Source organism: Thermobia domestica, chromosome 8 (assembly GCF_964235325.1).
Source record: "Thermobia domestica chromosome 8, izTheDome1.hap1.1, whole genome shotgun sequence".
Taxonomy (NCBI): Eukaryota; Metazoa; Arthropoda; class Insecta; order Zygentoma; family Lepismatidae; genus Thermobia; species Thermobia domestica.
Genome location: NC_137461.1, coordinates 5,580,563 through 5,597,673, shown reverse-complemented (window position 1 = coordinate 5,597,673; position 17,111 = coordinate 5,580,563). Strand labels below are relative to the sequence as shown.

The window sequence follows — 17,111 nt, the reverse complement described above, 5'->3', positions numbered from 1 at the left end:
AAAAAAAAGCGGGATTAATTAACCAAACTAATCACCACCAAAACGCCAAACACGTGTTTCAGACCTTGGTTGAACGCTCCTACGCACACTGTAAGTAAGCTCTAATTACTCGACACCTTGTATATCACATCGTCATTAAGAAATGATATATGATAACTTTTTTTAAAAGTATTGATAAGTAAAAACTTGTAACTTTTAACGAAAATTTTGAGTAGCGAGCGAAGCGATGAAGAAAAGTTCTACCAAATCCATTTCTTTGCAAACCGACAATACTAATTTAATAGAGCCCCGATACTTTTACGGGGCGCCGCGTTGTTTACTCTTTCCAACATTTTTAATTTCTGCTTGCTTGTTTGGCGCCGTCTTGCTATCAACGCCCGGAGCGACGCCCCCGCTCGCCCTCTCGTTTAGTTACGGCTCTAGCAAGACACATTTCTGTTTTCAACTTTCATGACTGTTTACTAATTACAGAGTGTAATAATTTATTGACTTTAGCGGTAATTTAGTTTTAGAAATTTATGAGCAGCTGCAGGGCCGGATTAACAGATTCCTATGCCCTAAGAAATGCCCTGTTTCAAAGAAAAATAATGAACTTCAAGTATATATTTTATACTTTCCGAAATTGAAGGTACTGCTGTTGCTCATTCTGTTTTAATATACAAAGAAAAGTCATTTCGATGGAGCTTTCACGCTTCATTGTAAGTTATAATGATCAATTTACGGCTGACAAAAGATCAGGAATACAGTCGCTTCTACACAGGTCTTACTGTTCAATATACATTTATACCTCAGTCAGGCACGAACACAGGAATTTATTTTGGATAGATCCAAAGCATATTTGGGAGCGGAGGCGTCCAAATCCGATATGAGAATAAATTGTATTAAAATTCGTGAAATCATCCCTGAAATAAGACTAAATTTACAGAAAATTTGGGATTTCGCAGGGTTCTAGCCCTCAGGACCCACCTCCTGCACATGTTCCTGACCTCTGTTGAAAAGTCGAAAAGGAGAATGAGTATTATAATCTGAAACACAGAAATGCCCATATAGGAAATTTCTAGTACTATAGATTGCAGTAGGGGGGGGGGCGGTGGCTCATTGGTAGAGCGTTCACCTCCGGTGCTTGGGGTCCCTGGTTCGATCCCAGCTCGCGCCGTGTGGACTTTGTGATGGACAAACACCGTGCTCGTGGGTTGTCTCGGGGTTCTCCTGTTTCCTCCCACTTTCTTCATTCCACCAAACTCATCCATTTCTCATAATCACCGTCTCCTTTAGCCTAACCGGCATAATCGTGGGACGTAAAACTTAAATATTTTTTTTATATAGATTACAGTAATTTATTCTGTAATATAAAAGGAGAGAGAGAAAGAGAAAACCAAATATGTCGCATCTAGAATGCATGCCGCCTTAGGCTCCAGACTGCTCATCCTAGGCACTAATACGGGCCTGAATAGCTTGCTTCTTTAGATTATTCATGTTCTTCATTAGGCTAAATACTAAGAATATTGTAAACTTCTGCTTGTGCAAGTGTAGGTAGAGCAAATTACAATCCGGAATCGCTTTCCTACTACTGGTTGTTATTAGAAAATCCTGTATAAACAGTATTTTACAAAAATACTAAAATAACGTAAATTCTCTAACACAAGGCAGAGAGAGGTGATCCAAGACCCGATCAGCCTAGAACAGGATTTCCACAGATCTCCGAAGCAAGCTAGGTGGAGTGGATTTAAGATCCCCAATGCTTCGTGCAAGCAGAAAGGCGGTTAAAAGTCACAGAGCTCAGAAGCAAGTGAAGTTTCAACAGAGCTCCGACCAAGAAAACGGGAAGGAGAGAGCCTAGAGTTACGAAGCAAACCAGAGACTTTGGGTTAGGTTTCTCCTAGAGCTCAAAAGCAAGCTAGAGGAGGGGGGGGTAAGTCGAATCTGTTTTTTTTTTCTTGGAATCCTCTTGGTTATATAGGCGCTCAAGGTGAGGCGGTGGCGATGCTGTCCAGGCTCGTATCCACGGGGGTGTAGGGGGCCGGGCCCCTAAACTTTTACTGGAAGCACACCTAAAATTTTTACGATAGGCTTGCAAATGAACTATAATATGGTGATAAACTATAATATGGTAGGATCACCCCCCCTAACTTCTACCGGGCCCCCCTCTACATTTTTGGGCTGGCTACCGGCCTGCTGCTATCCTATCGTCGACATGTGATTAGTGGTGTAGTTGTTGTCTCCGTCGTCTTAGCAAAAGTAATTTATAGTAAGATGCAGATGGTTGGTGTTTGTAAATAGAAGCACATGGTGGGTATTTTTAAACAACCATGCACAGCATTAAAATATTAAAGTTTTAAAAAAGTTTTAAAAGTTTCAACATATTTGTATGTTTATTTATTTTTTAAAAAACTTTACAATCTTCTCTACTCACTTTCTCACTAATTCTTTTTTTTTTAAATGAAACACTGATTTCATACAATAGAATCGATTTCTATTAATAAGAAATAAAAGTTACAAATGTTATCAGATGTAAACTGCATGCAGTAAACAATGTATTAAAAAGTATCCAAAAGCAAGAAATGTAATCATCAATTTCTTTGCCTGATTTGCTTCGGTCTTGATTTATCGTGAAGCATAGGCCTACAGTTCTAAATTTCATAACGATTAAAGTAAATGCATTAATGAACATGAACTTGGAATACGAAACAGGTTGAAACTTAAATAGTAAAAGTAAGCAAAGGACCCTGCTCAGAGTTTATGGAAATCAGATTTCCGTTAAATTGGCTGGTATTGCAGTATGTTGTGTATTTTGGTCCCCTGATGAAAAGTATCAATGGGCACGAAGCCCAAAAACCCCACGTTATTGAGATATCCACTTAAAGACATACGCTCCCTCGTAAAATTAGCGTATAATAATTACCTATGAGGTATGAACAAGTATCACTCGGGTATATTAGGAGTTTCTGGGGCACTTCTGAATCCGAGGTCGGTTAACCATCACGTCAGCTTCAAGGTCATTTCAAGGTCAAATCGAGAGGAAACGTTGCAGAAATCTGAACAAAAAGTGAATAAACGTTGTACCTCACCCATCTTAACCACAAAACCAGTCACAAAACTCAAAACATTCAAGGTCATCCACAAAACAGACAGGGTTGCAAGCACCACAAAGTCATAATGTAGAAAAAATAACTCTAGCCAGCCTACTCCACGCTCAAAAGCGGGTCAGAACTCTCAAAATCACCATCCTTATCATCACTTTAATAACTCTACGCAGTTTGGTGTTATTAAATATGGTCGTATAAAAAGCACACGACATTAAACATATGGTGCTAAAGCCAATAAATTTTTGTGGTCACGGTCGTGCATGTTCACTAGCGGGTCAGGACCCATGCGATTATCATTCCTATCATCCCTTTACTTAATATACAAGAATTTATGCTGTTAAATGTCGTGCTATCAATATTACAAGACAAACGAAATGGTTCCTATCTCGCCTATAAGAGTAATTAGATAATCAATTGTGCGTCCTATGTTAACATGTTTCACATACATTTTAGGGTCTTAAAAATCTTAAAATCATAAACAGGGCCGGATTTAGGCATGGACCGCATGGACCCGGGACCAAGACTGCAAATTGAGGGGCGACAATTAAAAGAAAATTTAAAAAACAGTCTCTACACATCTCTCATTACATTAATGGATGAACTAAAAGTTTTTATAACATGGATGGTGAGAAAAAACTAAAGACTGTCCAGAGTTCTTGAAACTGATGGTAAATGCATAGGAACAGACCTAAAAGATTAAGAAAAAGGAAGAAATTCTTTGATGAATCAGAATCATCTAAATCAGAAGAGGAAAAGGAGATAGAAAACCTAAATCGTAGTCTTCAAGAAACCTTTGTTATGATTATTAACAAGCTTCTTTCTGCATTGAACAAGAGAATCGCGGTCTGCAATGAATTTCTCAGCAAAGAAATCTATGCAACTTGAGCGCCGAAGAAATCACCACAGGTGCGACTTCTCTGCAGGAAGTGTATGCAGCTGGCATTGAGGAATCTTCGTTTGTTGTTGAGTATCTTCTTTTAAAAGGACTTTTATCTCAAGAGAAGTTGGGAAGTGCTAAAGAAATGTCACTATCGCAACTTAACCGACTTCTCATATCGAAAAATCTTCACGACTTATATCCTAACATAAGTATTTGCCTTCAAGTGTTTTCATGTACACCAGCAACTAACTGTATGGCGGAAAGGTCATTTTCCACACTGTCAAGAATCAAAAGCTATATTTGAGATCTACTCTTTCTCAGAAGGGACTGATTCATCTAGCTGCTTTAGCAATCGAAAATGTTTTGACTGTTAAACTTTATTTTGATGACGTTATTAATGATTTTGCCAATGTAAAAGCAAGACGTAAACAGTTTTCATACACAAAAGTTTCAGAAACGTCATTTTGTAAATTTTAGGTACAATAATATAAATCTTTATATAATTTAAGATTGTTTTATATTTTGCAGTCTTTTACACCATGTAATGTTGAATAGGTTAGGCAGAAGACAGGCAAGTTTTAGTGAATCTACTCCAAATGCTGGCCAGATGTAGGAATTAAAATATATTGCAGAAAATTAATAATAAGAAATAAGAACAGTATTAACTAGTAATAGTAATAATTATAATTTAGTAGCAAACGTAAATGTAATATTTTAAGAAGTGGATCCAGAAGAATAGAAGTTATGGAGAGCGATGCGATTGATGTGATTAGTTGCAGAGGTGACCACTTTGACCTAACCTCACTCAACATCACGCTCACACCACCAGTCTGACCTCACACTCACTCAACCTCACGCTCATTTTCTGAGGTTGAGGTTGAGTGAGCGTGAGTTAAACTCGTGAGCGCCGATTTCGTGAGTTTGGGCACAGCTGCTCCTGCTAGCCTATTGGCTAGCACGCCCACCTTTGGTGCACAGGGTGGTGGGTAGGACTTGCGATATTTTGATGTATCGATCGATAGTTTGAAATGTCGGCAGTTTTCGATGTCGATTTTTCGATAGTTTTCAGTATTTGGATAGTTTTCGATATTTTCTTCTTTTCAATATCAAGGTATACCGATACCACTTTTACAACATAACGAAAACTATTCATATAACACGACCTAGACTTTTTGGACAAACACCGTGCTTGTAGTTTTTCTCGGGGTTCTTCCCTTTCCTCCCACTTTATTCATTCCATCCTCCTACAGCAGGCAAAATGTCAAATGGAACTGTCACTCTTTCCTTTTTGTGAGCGTCTGTAAGCATTTTTGGCATCCACCTGCATACAGTTCGTGATAACCTAGCTTGTGATTTACAATTCGATGCACCATTATCGCAGACACTTCTGGAAACTCGTTGATGGGGGGGTTCAGTTTTTGTGAACCGATAACGGGATTGTACTTTCTCGTTAACGCGTTCCATCAAAAAATTGTCCATCTGAACACTAGCCTTTCCGCCACACCCATCGTCATGAACATTTAACCGCTCTTCCTTGATCCCTATTTCTCAGGGATTACCATTGCCTGCCCTTCCATTCACTCATTACTGTCGGTCCGTAAATGGCACACAATTCCCAATGAATGTTAGCTGCAATGTTCTTTGGAATTAGAAATCGTATAACAGATTTCACTTTACATTTAGCGGAATTTTGTATTACGGTAGCCACTTCACCTTACTGCTACTCGCACGCACAAAATTCCACTCGCATGATGCTATCTCTGTTACAAGCACAGAATATTAGGGCATACTCCTGCGCACACTCGACTTCATCAGTGTAGCCAATCCTGCGTAAAAAAATATCGAACTTTCTTTTAAAGATGCACCTCATACTTAAAGAATGAGAAAATATTTCTGAACATATATTTATTTTACATTACACATACATTAAAAATTCGAATAATTACAAGTTATATAAAATGAGTAATTCCAGAACTCTACTTATCAGACCAACCACAGAGACTGTAACACATCAATCTTTATTGATTGATCAGCTTATTTCTAGTCTCCATTATACAAATCATAATTTTATTGTTAAACAACTATTAACACAATGATAACCTTTCAACTTATGCGAGGAAGATTTTGGTTATTAAAAATTAACTATTTCTCACTTTGTTTCTTCGTGTCTAAACGTTCCTTTGGGTTTTGGATTTTCATGATTTTGTCCGTAAGCTGTCGTGAGATTACAAATAGTATATTATTATCAGGATCTTTGCAATATTTTTGAATTGGAAAAATTACTACCTTCTCAGGAATCGATCTAACATCGTTGAGACGTTTCCAAATGACTGTAGGTAAAACTGCCTTCACTAAACGATGGGAAATAATTTCTTCAAAATTAGAAACAAAATCTGCTCGCTTCATCATACTATGGATGTGGCCTACAACCAAGAGTTCTTTGGTATCACTTACTGCCAAACCAACCAGAAGATTAAGTACTGTGATTGTTGCCAGAATCGCAAAAAGTAGGATAATTACTCTACTTGTGACGGTTAAGTAATTATCTTCAAAAATTTCATCATAGTCGTATTCCCCAATTGCCATAACGAGTGTCTTTACAGCCCAGCTCCATGGGTTTTTAAACGACTTTCCATCGTTAAATTGTACGTAAAAGCTAAGGGCAAAACCTATGATTAAGCATATGAAAGTTAATAAAGCCTTGAGAACATTCTTCAGCACAGTGGAAAACATTAAAGCATAATAGCCCATTACATGGAACCTTCCTACCAAATACATGAACTCGATCCATGCAACAATTACTGTGAAAGACGTTATGTGTTTCAGAACTAGGTTCTCATCTTCTGGCGTACAAAGAGCAATCACAAGAGAAAATATTGTACAGAACAGAATTCTCCAAGTTTCAAATTGTTTTAACAAGTAACGAGGAAGTACAAAGACATGGCTAAGAACGTAAAAAATAATATTTAATGACGACAAACCGAGTATTACGCGTAGCGTAGTTAGTGCATACCATCTTGTGGATTCATTGTTATTGACTGGATTAGTTGAATTGGTCGTTATATTGTCATGTCTCCAATATCCCAAAGTTACAATAGAAGACAAAGAAAGTACGAACAGTAAGTATTGTAAAAACAACATATAAAAGAAGATTCTGACCCTTTCCCACTTTAATCGTAGAAATAATTCCATCACAGGATGTTGTAATAACTCTGTCACTATTTCCTCATCTGCAACATTGGAAATTGTTTGAAATACTGACATTTGATTTTCCGGATTTTCTCGAGTTAACAAAGAAAAATGTGTTTCCACTCTAAAATTAAGAGCATTTTCACCAGTGCTTCTTATTTGTGAATCAAGCCGCTGTTCTAGGAATTTCTGTGGCTCCGGAATACAAGAAACAATACAGTTCATAAGAGATTCGCCCATTTCGTCGACATCTGTCAACCGTCCTCCACGCTCTAGAAGAAGCTTGAGACCTTCTGAATTTCCATAAATTGCTGCGTAGTGAGAAGGGGCTGTTCCATCCTTATCTTTATAGTTCACCACATCTTCAATTTTATCTGCTTTACAACGAGGCGTGTCCTGTCGTATCAATCTACGTATTCTTGCTCCCAATCTTGCAAACAACGATGTACGATCTGGCGTTTTCAGTGGACTTGGACCAATGTAAAATCTGGAAATGTATTAAGAGCAATATATAATTCCTTGTTAACTAGTATTTAGAAAGCTGTATGCATTATGGTCACAGTAAAAGTAACTGTAAATACTTAAAATAGTCTGATATGTACTATTATCCTATAGAAACTAAGTACACAAAAGTTATTAATGCAAGCCTTAAGACATGTGCAGAGACATATTGTAAGTAAATATGACACCTTGCAATATAATAAAAGTTTATGACTTGAAGGTCATTAATAGTTGTAATTTTTGTTATTCCAGGTGTTGACGGTGTGAAGATTGCACAGAAGAGAAAGGTACCGCGCCCCAAAGAAGTCAAAGAGTTTAGCACTTTCGAACGTTGTTGGAAGTGAGACATTGGGACCCATGTCCAAGCCAACACCATTTCTCGAAACCTTCAGATTCCATTTCCACTATCAGCCATCTTATTACTGGTTTTAAGAATATCAAAAAGGAAACAGTGTGTCTACGTTCAAGCCGACCAGACCCAACATAACGCCAGTTGAGAGCTACTAAAAGTGTGTGAAACAAAATTCCAAATACAAGCCTGGAGACATGTCAAAAACTCCTGAAAATGTGCCGGGTTACAGCTGTCCGAATCTGCATCAACTGAACTATCATGGGAGAGCTGCAAGACGTGAACCTTTGGTTATCTCAGCCAATATTGCTAAGAGTAAATAGCGGACAACAAACATTGTGTGGTAAGATGTTACCGTTTGGCGGCAGATATATTTCTCGATTAGTATGTTTTCCAAATTTTCATCCAACACACAATGTGCAGACGAACTTCTCCACTCGAACTACTCAACCAACTAAGTGGTCTGCTACCGATATTTTCAACAGATTCTTCCTAAAAATGCAATGGGTCAGTCATATCCCAGATATGAACTCAATTGAATATGTATGGGATATTATAGATAGTGACATCAGACGGCGTTGCCCATAAACAATCCCATCTCACAAACTTTGTGTTAGCCAAGATTTCCGTACAAAATTTTACCAAACAAAGCGCGAAATGAAAGGAAAAGCAAGATACAACTCGTTGAGGTTTACGCGTCTGCCTTGCACAATTTTGTCGTTCACTTCAATGTTCAAGTCATTTGAAATGAGTGTTGGGGCGTCCGAGTCGCTTTTTATCAAATAATTCTTGTTCTAGTGTAAAACACATCCCATTAATACATCATATTTCTGTCCTTCATTACTATATCATTACACGCATTCTTCTCTTGACGTTAGATTCCTTAAGGTTTCACCTTCTGGGTATTCATCAGAATCGAATCACTCCCTGACCTCAAAGTCTATGAGATTATTTCTTATCAGGATGTTCATTTTTCTAACATGCAACAAAGTCACAATAGCAACTAATACAACCACAAGTTACAGAATACTGAGTAAAAATGTGGAAAAAAACTAACGTAACTAGCAAGAAGAGCGTAGCCTAATTGCTTTATATATTGTTGACTTTTTTCGAATTTGACTTGAGCAAGTAGCAGAGAAGTCGTTGTTGGGTTAGAGTAGTTTACATGCAAAATTGCGATGCTTTTGGTCAATTCATTACCCTGTTTCAAGAAGATCCAACTTTTCAGCGGCAGAAGAGAGGCAACAAGTACGTGAATGATAGTTTGTTATTTTGCATTTTTCGAGCTTGTGATGCATATTAATACAGAGTCCATAAAGTCCTGCAGGAAAGTAAAACTCTATAACTTGGAAACCGTTACGTTTAAGTGTATAAATTTTTGGGGTTGGAAGAAGGGAAGTTTAAAGTTTTGTTCTGGTCACAATGCTCGATGATGTTTGCGCTGGTAATCACGTGACTTAAGATGGCGTCTATTAAAGAAAAGGCACAACGTGTTTTGTGGTTTGCGTAATTAAAATCTTGCGTTTCAGTGCGGAGAAAGTTCCAAACAATGTCTGGGAAAACCCCCAGCAGAAACAAGTATCATGGGGTAGTACGAGAAGTTCAAAGAAACGGGAAGTGTGTCAGATTTACCACGCAGTGGAAGGCTTAGGAACGAGTGACTATATGATTCACACGTTGTAGGATAGCGTAGCCAGGAGTCCAATGAAGTCGCTTAAACGTAGGTCATTGGAACTGGGAATACCGAAATAAAAGTTACACAAGATCGTACACAAGAATTTGAAGGTCCGGCCCTAGAAGTTAAAATTTGTGCACGAGCTGATAGAGGAAGACTGACATGAGAATGGAATTCTGAGAGTCAATGCTGTGAGGACCCACACCTTGGCCTGCAAGATCACCAGATTTGTCGCCTTGTGATTACTGGCTGTGGGGACACGTGAAGACCAAGGTGTATTCGCAGAAGCCAGCTAATCTGCACGATCTCAAGAACAAAATAACTGATTTGATTTTGAACACGCAATTCTTGGTTTCCCAAAACGACTGCAAGAGTTTTTGGATGTGAATGGTGCACAATTGGAGGTTTTGCGATGAACCTTAACTAGCTGAAACAAAACTTTGAACCTTTCTGTAAGTACACCAGAAAGTATTTGTTAATTCATTATCAGAGTTTTACTTTCCTGCAGGACTTTATGGACTCCCTGTACTGAAAAAAATTGCTTTTTAAGGTACCACTCGAAAGCTTTAATATTTTTATTGTGAAAATGATATTTTTACTCATCAAGCTGTGAAACTACAAAGACGCCATCTTGAGTAATGGTAAATCATTTCTCCATACTTCTCTAAATAGAAAACATAGCTAAGTGAATATTATTCAGATCGTTCTTGCAGCTCTTCCCTGATTTCAGATTCGGCCTACAATATTCAGGAGCTTGTACTACTCGGAAATCCAGACCTCTCAACAAGAAGTGGTTGCGACTCGAGTTCCTTCCACCCACTCTAATCAGTTGTTATTCACTATTCTGTTTAAGTTAGCTAACTTATTCGTCTTCACATGATAGTCATGCTTAGTTACATACAGTGGCAGTTGCTGAGAAAAGTTTGTTCTGCCCGGATGGGACTGTCTCTTATCTCGAGTCCCATATAAACTTCGAAAAATCCATTACTACAGATATGATCCTCTTAACGGCTTGTATGGCACGGAAATGACAATGCTATGATAGACCTTCACTCAGTTCTTGATATTTTCAGTAAGTCAATCTGTCGTTATCGATTAGTTAGCTATGGTTCCATTATCAGAGTAGAGAGCCAATCGATCGTGCACTAACCGACTGATGTTGATTTCGACGACTCCTCTTTTCTGCTATTGGCAGTTCTTAATACGTCTTGACTAATGTGTCTGCTTTCATCCGTCATCGCTGAAAAGAAGTTTTCAGGATCAACAAATAACAATTAACACGTACGGATGAATGGATAACTTGTTTCATGTCTTATAGAGGAAATTGGGCTACTTCAACGATTTTTCATAGGTGTCAGGATCAGTTACAGCACGATGGGTGTCAAGTTTGAACAACGCAAGAGCGTAGGACCACGTACTGAACCAGGCAACATAAGCTTCTTTAGGTGCAAAGCCAGTACTCTTAACGCAATATTGTTAGCCAAAAAGATTATACACTTAGTTGAAGGGTATTATTTAATAGGTCCGGCAAACATGTCACTAGAGACAACTAGAAATATGTCTAACAGATATTGTTAGTCAGTACTCAAATCGTTGAAATCAGTCATTGTTTCCATTCGTTGGACTTCAATAGGTTGGAAAGAAACCACAAGCAATTCTTCACAAGTACTCAATCTTTTTCCAATCAGACCAGATGTTATCTTTGGACCAGTAGAAGCCACATCAAAGTGCTTAACGGGGTGGCCGAGCGGAAGTTCGTCCATATGAAGTCGACACTCGATCCTCTGCAAATATTTTCGTTACTTCGTATTCATACATGTTATTACTACACTAAATCCATATGTATTCACTAGGGTTGCCACTTTCTAGTAAGCCTAAAGTAGAGCACACTTGTCGAACATAAAATATTATCGGTTCCTCATGCCCTAATTTGTACATGGAAGAATTTATTCATAGAAATACATACAGTACGTATGTATTTAAGAATAAAAACTCAAACCAAAACCGCACGAAACTGGAAACTTGTAACGTCAGCTTGATTTCGTTTAGTTGAACAGAAAATCAGAACCACTAAACCGATACAAAGATTATCATCATTGGCTGTGATTTCATTACTGCCAGCTCAAGAAACGTTAGCGATAGTTGATCGATAGCGAAATGTTAGCGATTGCCATATCAATACCTTGCTAGTAATAGATACAATTCATAGATTGAAATTCATAAATATGATTCCCACATTTCGTAAAGGTTTTGGAAAATTTGGGGACTCGCCATATAATGCGCCCCTCTTAGGTAGGTCAAAATATTGAAAAAATTCTTAAAATTCGGGATGTCTTGTCTAATTCGGGACTGGTGGTAACTTTAGTATTCACATTAGTTTGGTTTGGTTTGATTTAGTTTAACGTCCCAGGTTATGTCTGCTAGGCTAAAGGAGACTTTGACCTACTGATTATAGTGGAATCCGAACCACTTTGGTCGTTCTACTGTACCCCCACTGGGATTAGTTGCATCGCATCCCAATGCAAGCTGTTGTAAAGTGTCTGTTCCACTTTGTTCAAGAAATTGGAGAATTGATTTCGCTATTTTGTCTGAGTGCCCTGAAAGCGGAACGTGTCATTTTTTTTTAGTCGGGTTCTTCTATTAACATGTAATGCTCTTCTTGCGTCTCCCTTCTGTAGAATTTATTTCCAACTTTCTCCTGCATTCGAGTGTTTTCTTTTGATCCATTTAAATGAAGGCTTCGAACTCCATATTTTGTACCACTTTCTTGCAAATCGCACGCTAGTTTGTCCTTCACCCTACGAATTTTCAATTTATCTATTATGTTAGCGGCATCTTCCGAAGTGATATCCTGAACATACTGTAGTGCTATCATGGTTGCAAATCTGTTAGATTCCTGTAGAAAAAGCAGTAGCAAATACGTAATATAGTGGCAGGCGAGTTCGGGAGAACTTTTCTTTTTATATCTAGATCCAGTTTTAAACTCGGAATGAGTGGTACTGCTCGATTCATTCTCTTTTGCCTCCCCTCACTCAAGCGGTTAACAATGTCAGGTCTTACACGTGTTGTGCTGCGTTCGCTTCGTATTCTTGGAAATTCTTAAAACAGTGGAAATCAGCATTAATAAACAAAACTGAAAAAAATCACCAAATATATATTAATAAAATTTGTTTAACAGTTTGGCAATGTTACATCGCATAACGTGTCTGATGAAGGCGATGCTGCGTTGGCGAAATTGTTAAACAAGTATTATTAAATATATATTTACTGTTTTTGTTAGTTTTGTTTAATTAATACTGTGGAAAATTTCCAAGGCTATAATGAAATGATACAAGTGGAAATCAACGAAGGGTCAATGTATGGAGTTCAAAAAATGCAGAGGCATAAAATGATTCGTGCTTGTATTTATGTCTGTTCATTAGAATATTGACTCGTTAACAATATACGGGGTTATTATAAATGATGGACCCATTTTTAAGAGATGTGTATTTATTAAAGTACAAATCCAAAATGAACAATCTTTATACCAATGGAAAGTTTTGTTTTTGTTTGTTTGTTTGCAATACATTATAAATGTTCTATGTGTCCACCGTCTGCTGCATGGCAAACATCTATGCGGTAGCTGAACTCGCGGTCGACCTGTGCTTTTTCCTTTACACACACTTCCAGTCTGATGAAATTGCGTAAACCAACGCTTAATGCTTTTTCTAGTTGGTGGTTCAATACCGAATTTTGTACGAAATGCCCGCTGCACTACAATTTGTGACTCACTTCTTGCGAACTCAAGAACGCAAAAAACCTTGTACTCCACAGTAGCCATCTCACTCACAACTGAGAGGGAAACTAATGGCGGCCTATTATTGCCGCGCGAACTCTAGCGGCCGCTTCGAGAACCATCATTGCCCACCGAAACTTTCAACTTTCCTCTTTCCATTGGTATAAAGATTGTCCATTTTGGATTTGTACTTTACTTACTACGAATTTTTAAAAATGGGTACATCATTTATAATAACCCTGTATGTATCTTAAGTACATAATTAAGTTGTTTACATTAAAACTTTTTTACCACTGATTAGCCGAAAACAAAATGTGTAACCTGTAATGTGCGCGTGGCCTACCTTCGGACGCTGAACACTGACCTTTTTTTTTTAAGGCAGAGTAAAGATTTGACAAAAAAATCTGCAATATTGCATGCAAATTACATTAACGTAATGAAAACCTCTCAGCAACTTAAACAGAAACTTTTTTTAAAAAAATAGATTCAACCTACCCTCATTTTTTTATGTGAAAAAAAGAGAAATTAGAATAATTTCAATAGCAATTCACCGATGCTACATTGAGAATACCACAATTCTCTCTTGCTCTTACAGAACTGACGAGTATTACTATAAGAGAACTTTTCATCCTAAAACGGTTCTTTCATTATTTATTGAGCCATTCAAACGCAAACTCCGTTGAATAAATCCATCTATTTATTTCTGTTGTCCTGACAACGGCATTCCAAAATCCTATTATTTAAAACATATATATGAATATCTTTTTATATCGATATTATAATTAACATTTATTTTTATTTTTCTTCTTCGAATTACATAATCAGCCTAGTACATATTTTCCAATATCTTATGCCCTAAAATTACAATAAAATAAGGATTTACAAGGAGTAAAAATATACAACGTACTGTTGTATATTGTGGCGCTCGACGGACTTTTTTTATTTATTTACTCAATAAAAAGAAAAAGAATTCTGGACCGTTTATCTTTACGTGTTAATCATTCGAGTTTTCGGATGCACCTCGTATACTTGAAAATTACAAGTCATATAAATATACATATATATCATATTTAATTTTATAACAATATTATTATTAAATTTATTTTAAATTTTATCATCGTATTCATTTATTTATACGTTTCAACGACGCTAAGGCACATTCTAAATTTGATTTACAAGTTTATTTGATTTTAAGTTCTTTTTTTCGGGTCCATTAAATGCTTGTTACAATTTAATAATTATTTACATAAATTCGAATATAATAACACAAAAGTAAGAATTGCATGAATATGAATTTCTTAGGAAAATTATAAATTATTAACTTCAATATATATTTTCGCATTACAAAAATGCATTTAAATATAATTCAATAACATGGAACACGAATAATATGATTGATATTGCGTTCGGCTATCATAGGAAAACGCATGAATATTAGGAAATACGAATATTAAAGAAAACACATAACATTAAGACATTTGTTGACATAAATTGAGTAACTGCGATTTTAGACATGAACTCAAAGATTAAATAACATAAAATAAAATACATTAAACAAACTTACATATCCATGAAATACTTAGTTTTCCTCCTATTTGGAAACTAAGTTCCCTCTGTTATTTATTCTTTATATTAGCTTTCCTTATAATCTCTGGATGAACTTAAGTTTTGACTAAATCCATCCACCGTTTTCTAACGTTTTCAGTAGGTTGTCATAATTTAATTTCATCAATATTTCGTAATCCTAAAATTTTCCTAGTTCTTATATCCATAAGTTCAAATACTTAAGGATTAATTTGTTTCGTACCTAAATGTGTTACGATTATTTATATTATCTTCATAGAATTCAAATAAAGTATAAATAACAAACGAAATCATAACGGTATTTACAGCGAAATGAAATAAGAATCAATTGAATATATCCTTTCGGACGCCCCTGCATTAGATTATGTTACATGACCAACGAATTCGTTTAAGTTGCATTGAAAGTCATAAACCGGAATACAGTCTTGCGCGTTATTTACATCTATAGTTCTTTGTTTCCTATTTTGAGAATTTTTGTCATCTGTGAAATTTCTATGAAATCCAATTAGAGTGAAATTAGATCTAATGATTGCATGCTTCATAAATGTAGTACAATTACTATTAATGTTGCTACTAACCAGTAAGATTAAATTTGGTTACCTTACCGGTAAAATTAGGTTCAGTTCTCATCCATTTGACTGGTGGTGAAATATCGTGTTTCCTAATGGATCAGTACTTGTTCTTTACATGACATCCACGGTAGCCTCTCCTGCCATGGTTTCTGTTCCTCGAAGACTCCCTCGAAGCATCCGATGTATCTATTTTGCTTCTTAGAAGTAGCCGCTTTGTTGTCAGGCGGATAATTTCTGTTTGACTTCCTTTTCTTTCTGTCAATCCAATCTTCTCTTCGCCAATCATTTTGACTTCCATCTCTGTTAGGTTTGATTACATTACCGGTACATATGTATTTTACATTATCTTGTACACTAGGATCACTCTTTAATCTCACATGACTATATCGAAGTTGGTTTCGATTAATGTTAGTTTGGTTCAAGTTATCACTGTATTGGACCATTGAAGGATTTTCAAAATCTCGTAATGTCATGCTTAGATGATTGAAATCAACGCACTGTATCATGTTCCGTAAGGACATCGTCGGATTGCTCACTATTATCATATTAGTCTTGTCATTAAATGCACAGTTCAACAGATTCAACTCGATCGGCCAATCAATACAAACACTGGTGGGAACACACGTCTTTCTGAATTTCACAGATACTGGAATCAACTTTCCTCTGGCTACTAATGCCATGTACATACCATTAAATGATTCTATTCTCATTACTTCATCTTCAAGATTAAAATCATGACATGATATATACTCAACATGATACTGTGAATTCAAGTAGTCAATAGCATTCACTAGACGAAAACGATCGTAACTTTTCACACTTTGATGCATACCGAAATCACCATTACACGCAGCATCCATAAGACAATCAAAAATATTAGACTGAAAAGAAAAGTTAGGATAGTCTGTTCCAACCAATACGGCAGTATGCTTTTGTGAAAACTCAGTAAATTTCACTAATGTAAATTCAAAATTTGCTTTCTCCGTTGTTTCTGTGGAAGGTTCAGATTCATTTAAAGCACTCATATTAACCTGTGATGACATTTCGTCAACCTGTTTCATGTGCTGATCCTTTCGTTCCATTATATTATGGTATTGCTCAAACTTTGCATCCACTTGATGATTCATCTGGATCAACTGCTGCTGTACTTGATCCCATTTGCCATCGATACGATGCTGCAATTGCTCTAACTTTTCGTCAAAATTTTGAGCTTGTTCCTTAACTGTTCATCACTTCGTCGAACTTGTTCCTTAACTGTTCATCACTTCGTCGAGCTTGTTCCTTAAGTGTTCATCACTTCGTCGAGCTTGTTCCTTAAGTGTTCATCACTTCGTCGAGCTTGTTCCTTAAGTGTTCATCACTTCGTCGAGCTTGTTCCTTAAGTGTTCATCACTTCGTCGAGCTTGTTCCTTAAGTGTTCATCACTTCGTCGAACTTGTTCCTTAAGTGTTCATCACTTCGTCGAGCTTGTTCCTTAACTGTTCATCACTTCGTCGAGCT

At 36.8% G+C, this 17,111-nt stretch overlaps 1 protein-coding gene across 1 annotated transcript in view; it reads right to left on the bottom strand.

Moving 5' to 3' along the window:
• Positions 1-5,916: 5,916 nt before the first annotated feature.
• The window catches only part of LOC145692662 (transient receptor potential cation channel subfamily A member 1-like), a 36,894-nt gene continuing 25,699 nt past the window's right edge, over positions 5,917-17,111 (bottom strand). The window contains exon 6 of the mRNA XM_081768033.1: positions 5,917-7,642. Coding sequence (XP_081624159.1) covers positions 6,109-7,642 — 1,534 coding nt within the window. The 3' untranslated portion in view covers positions 5,917-6,108. The remainder of the gene's footprint in view (positions 7,643-17,111) is intronic.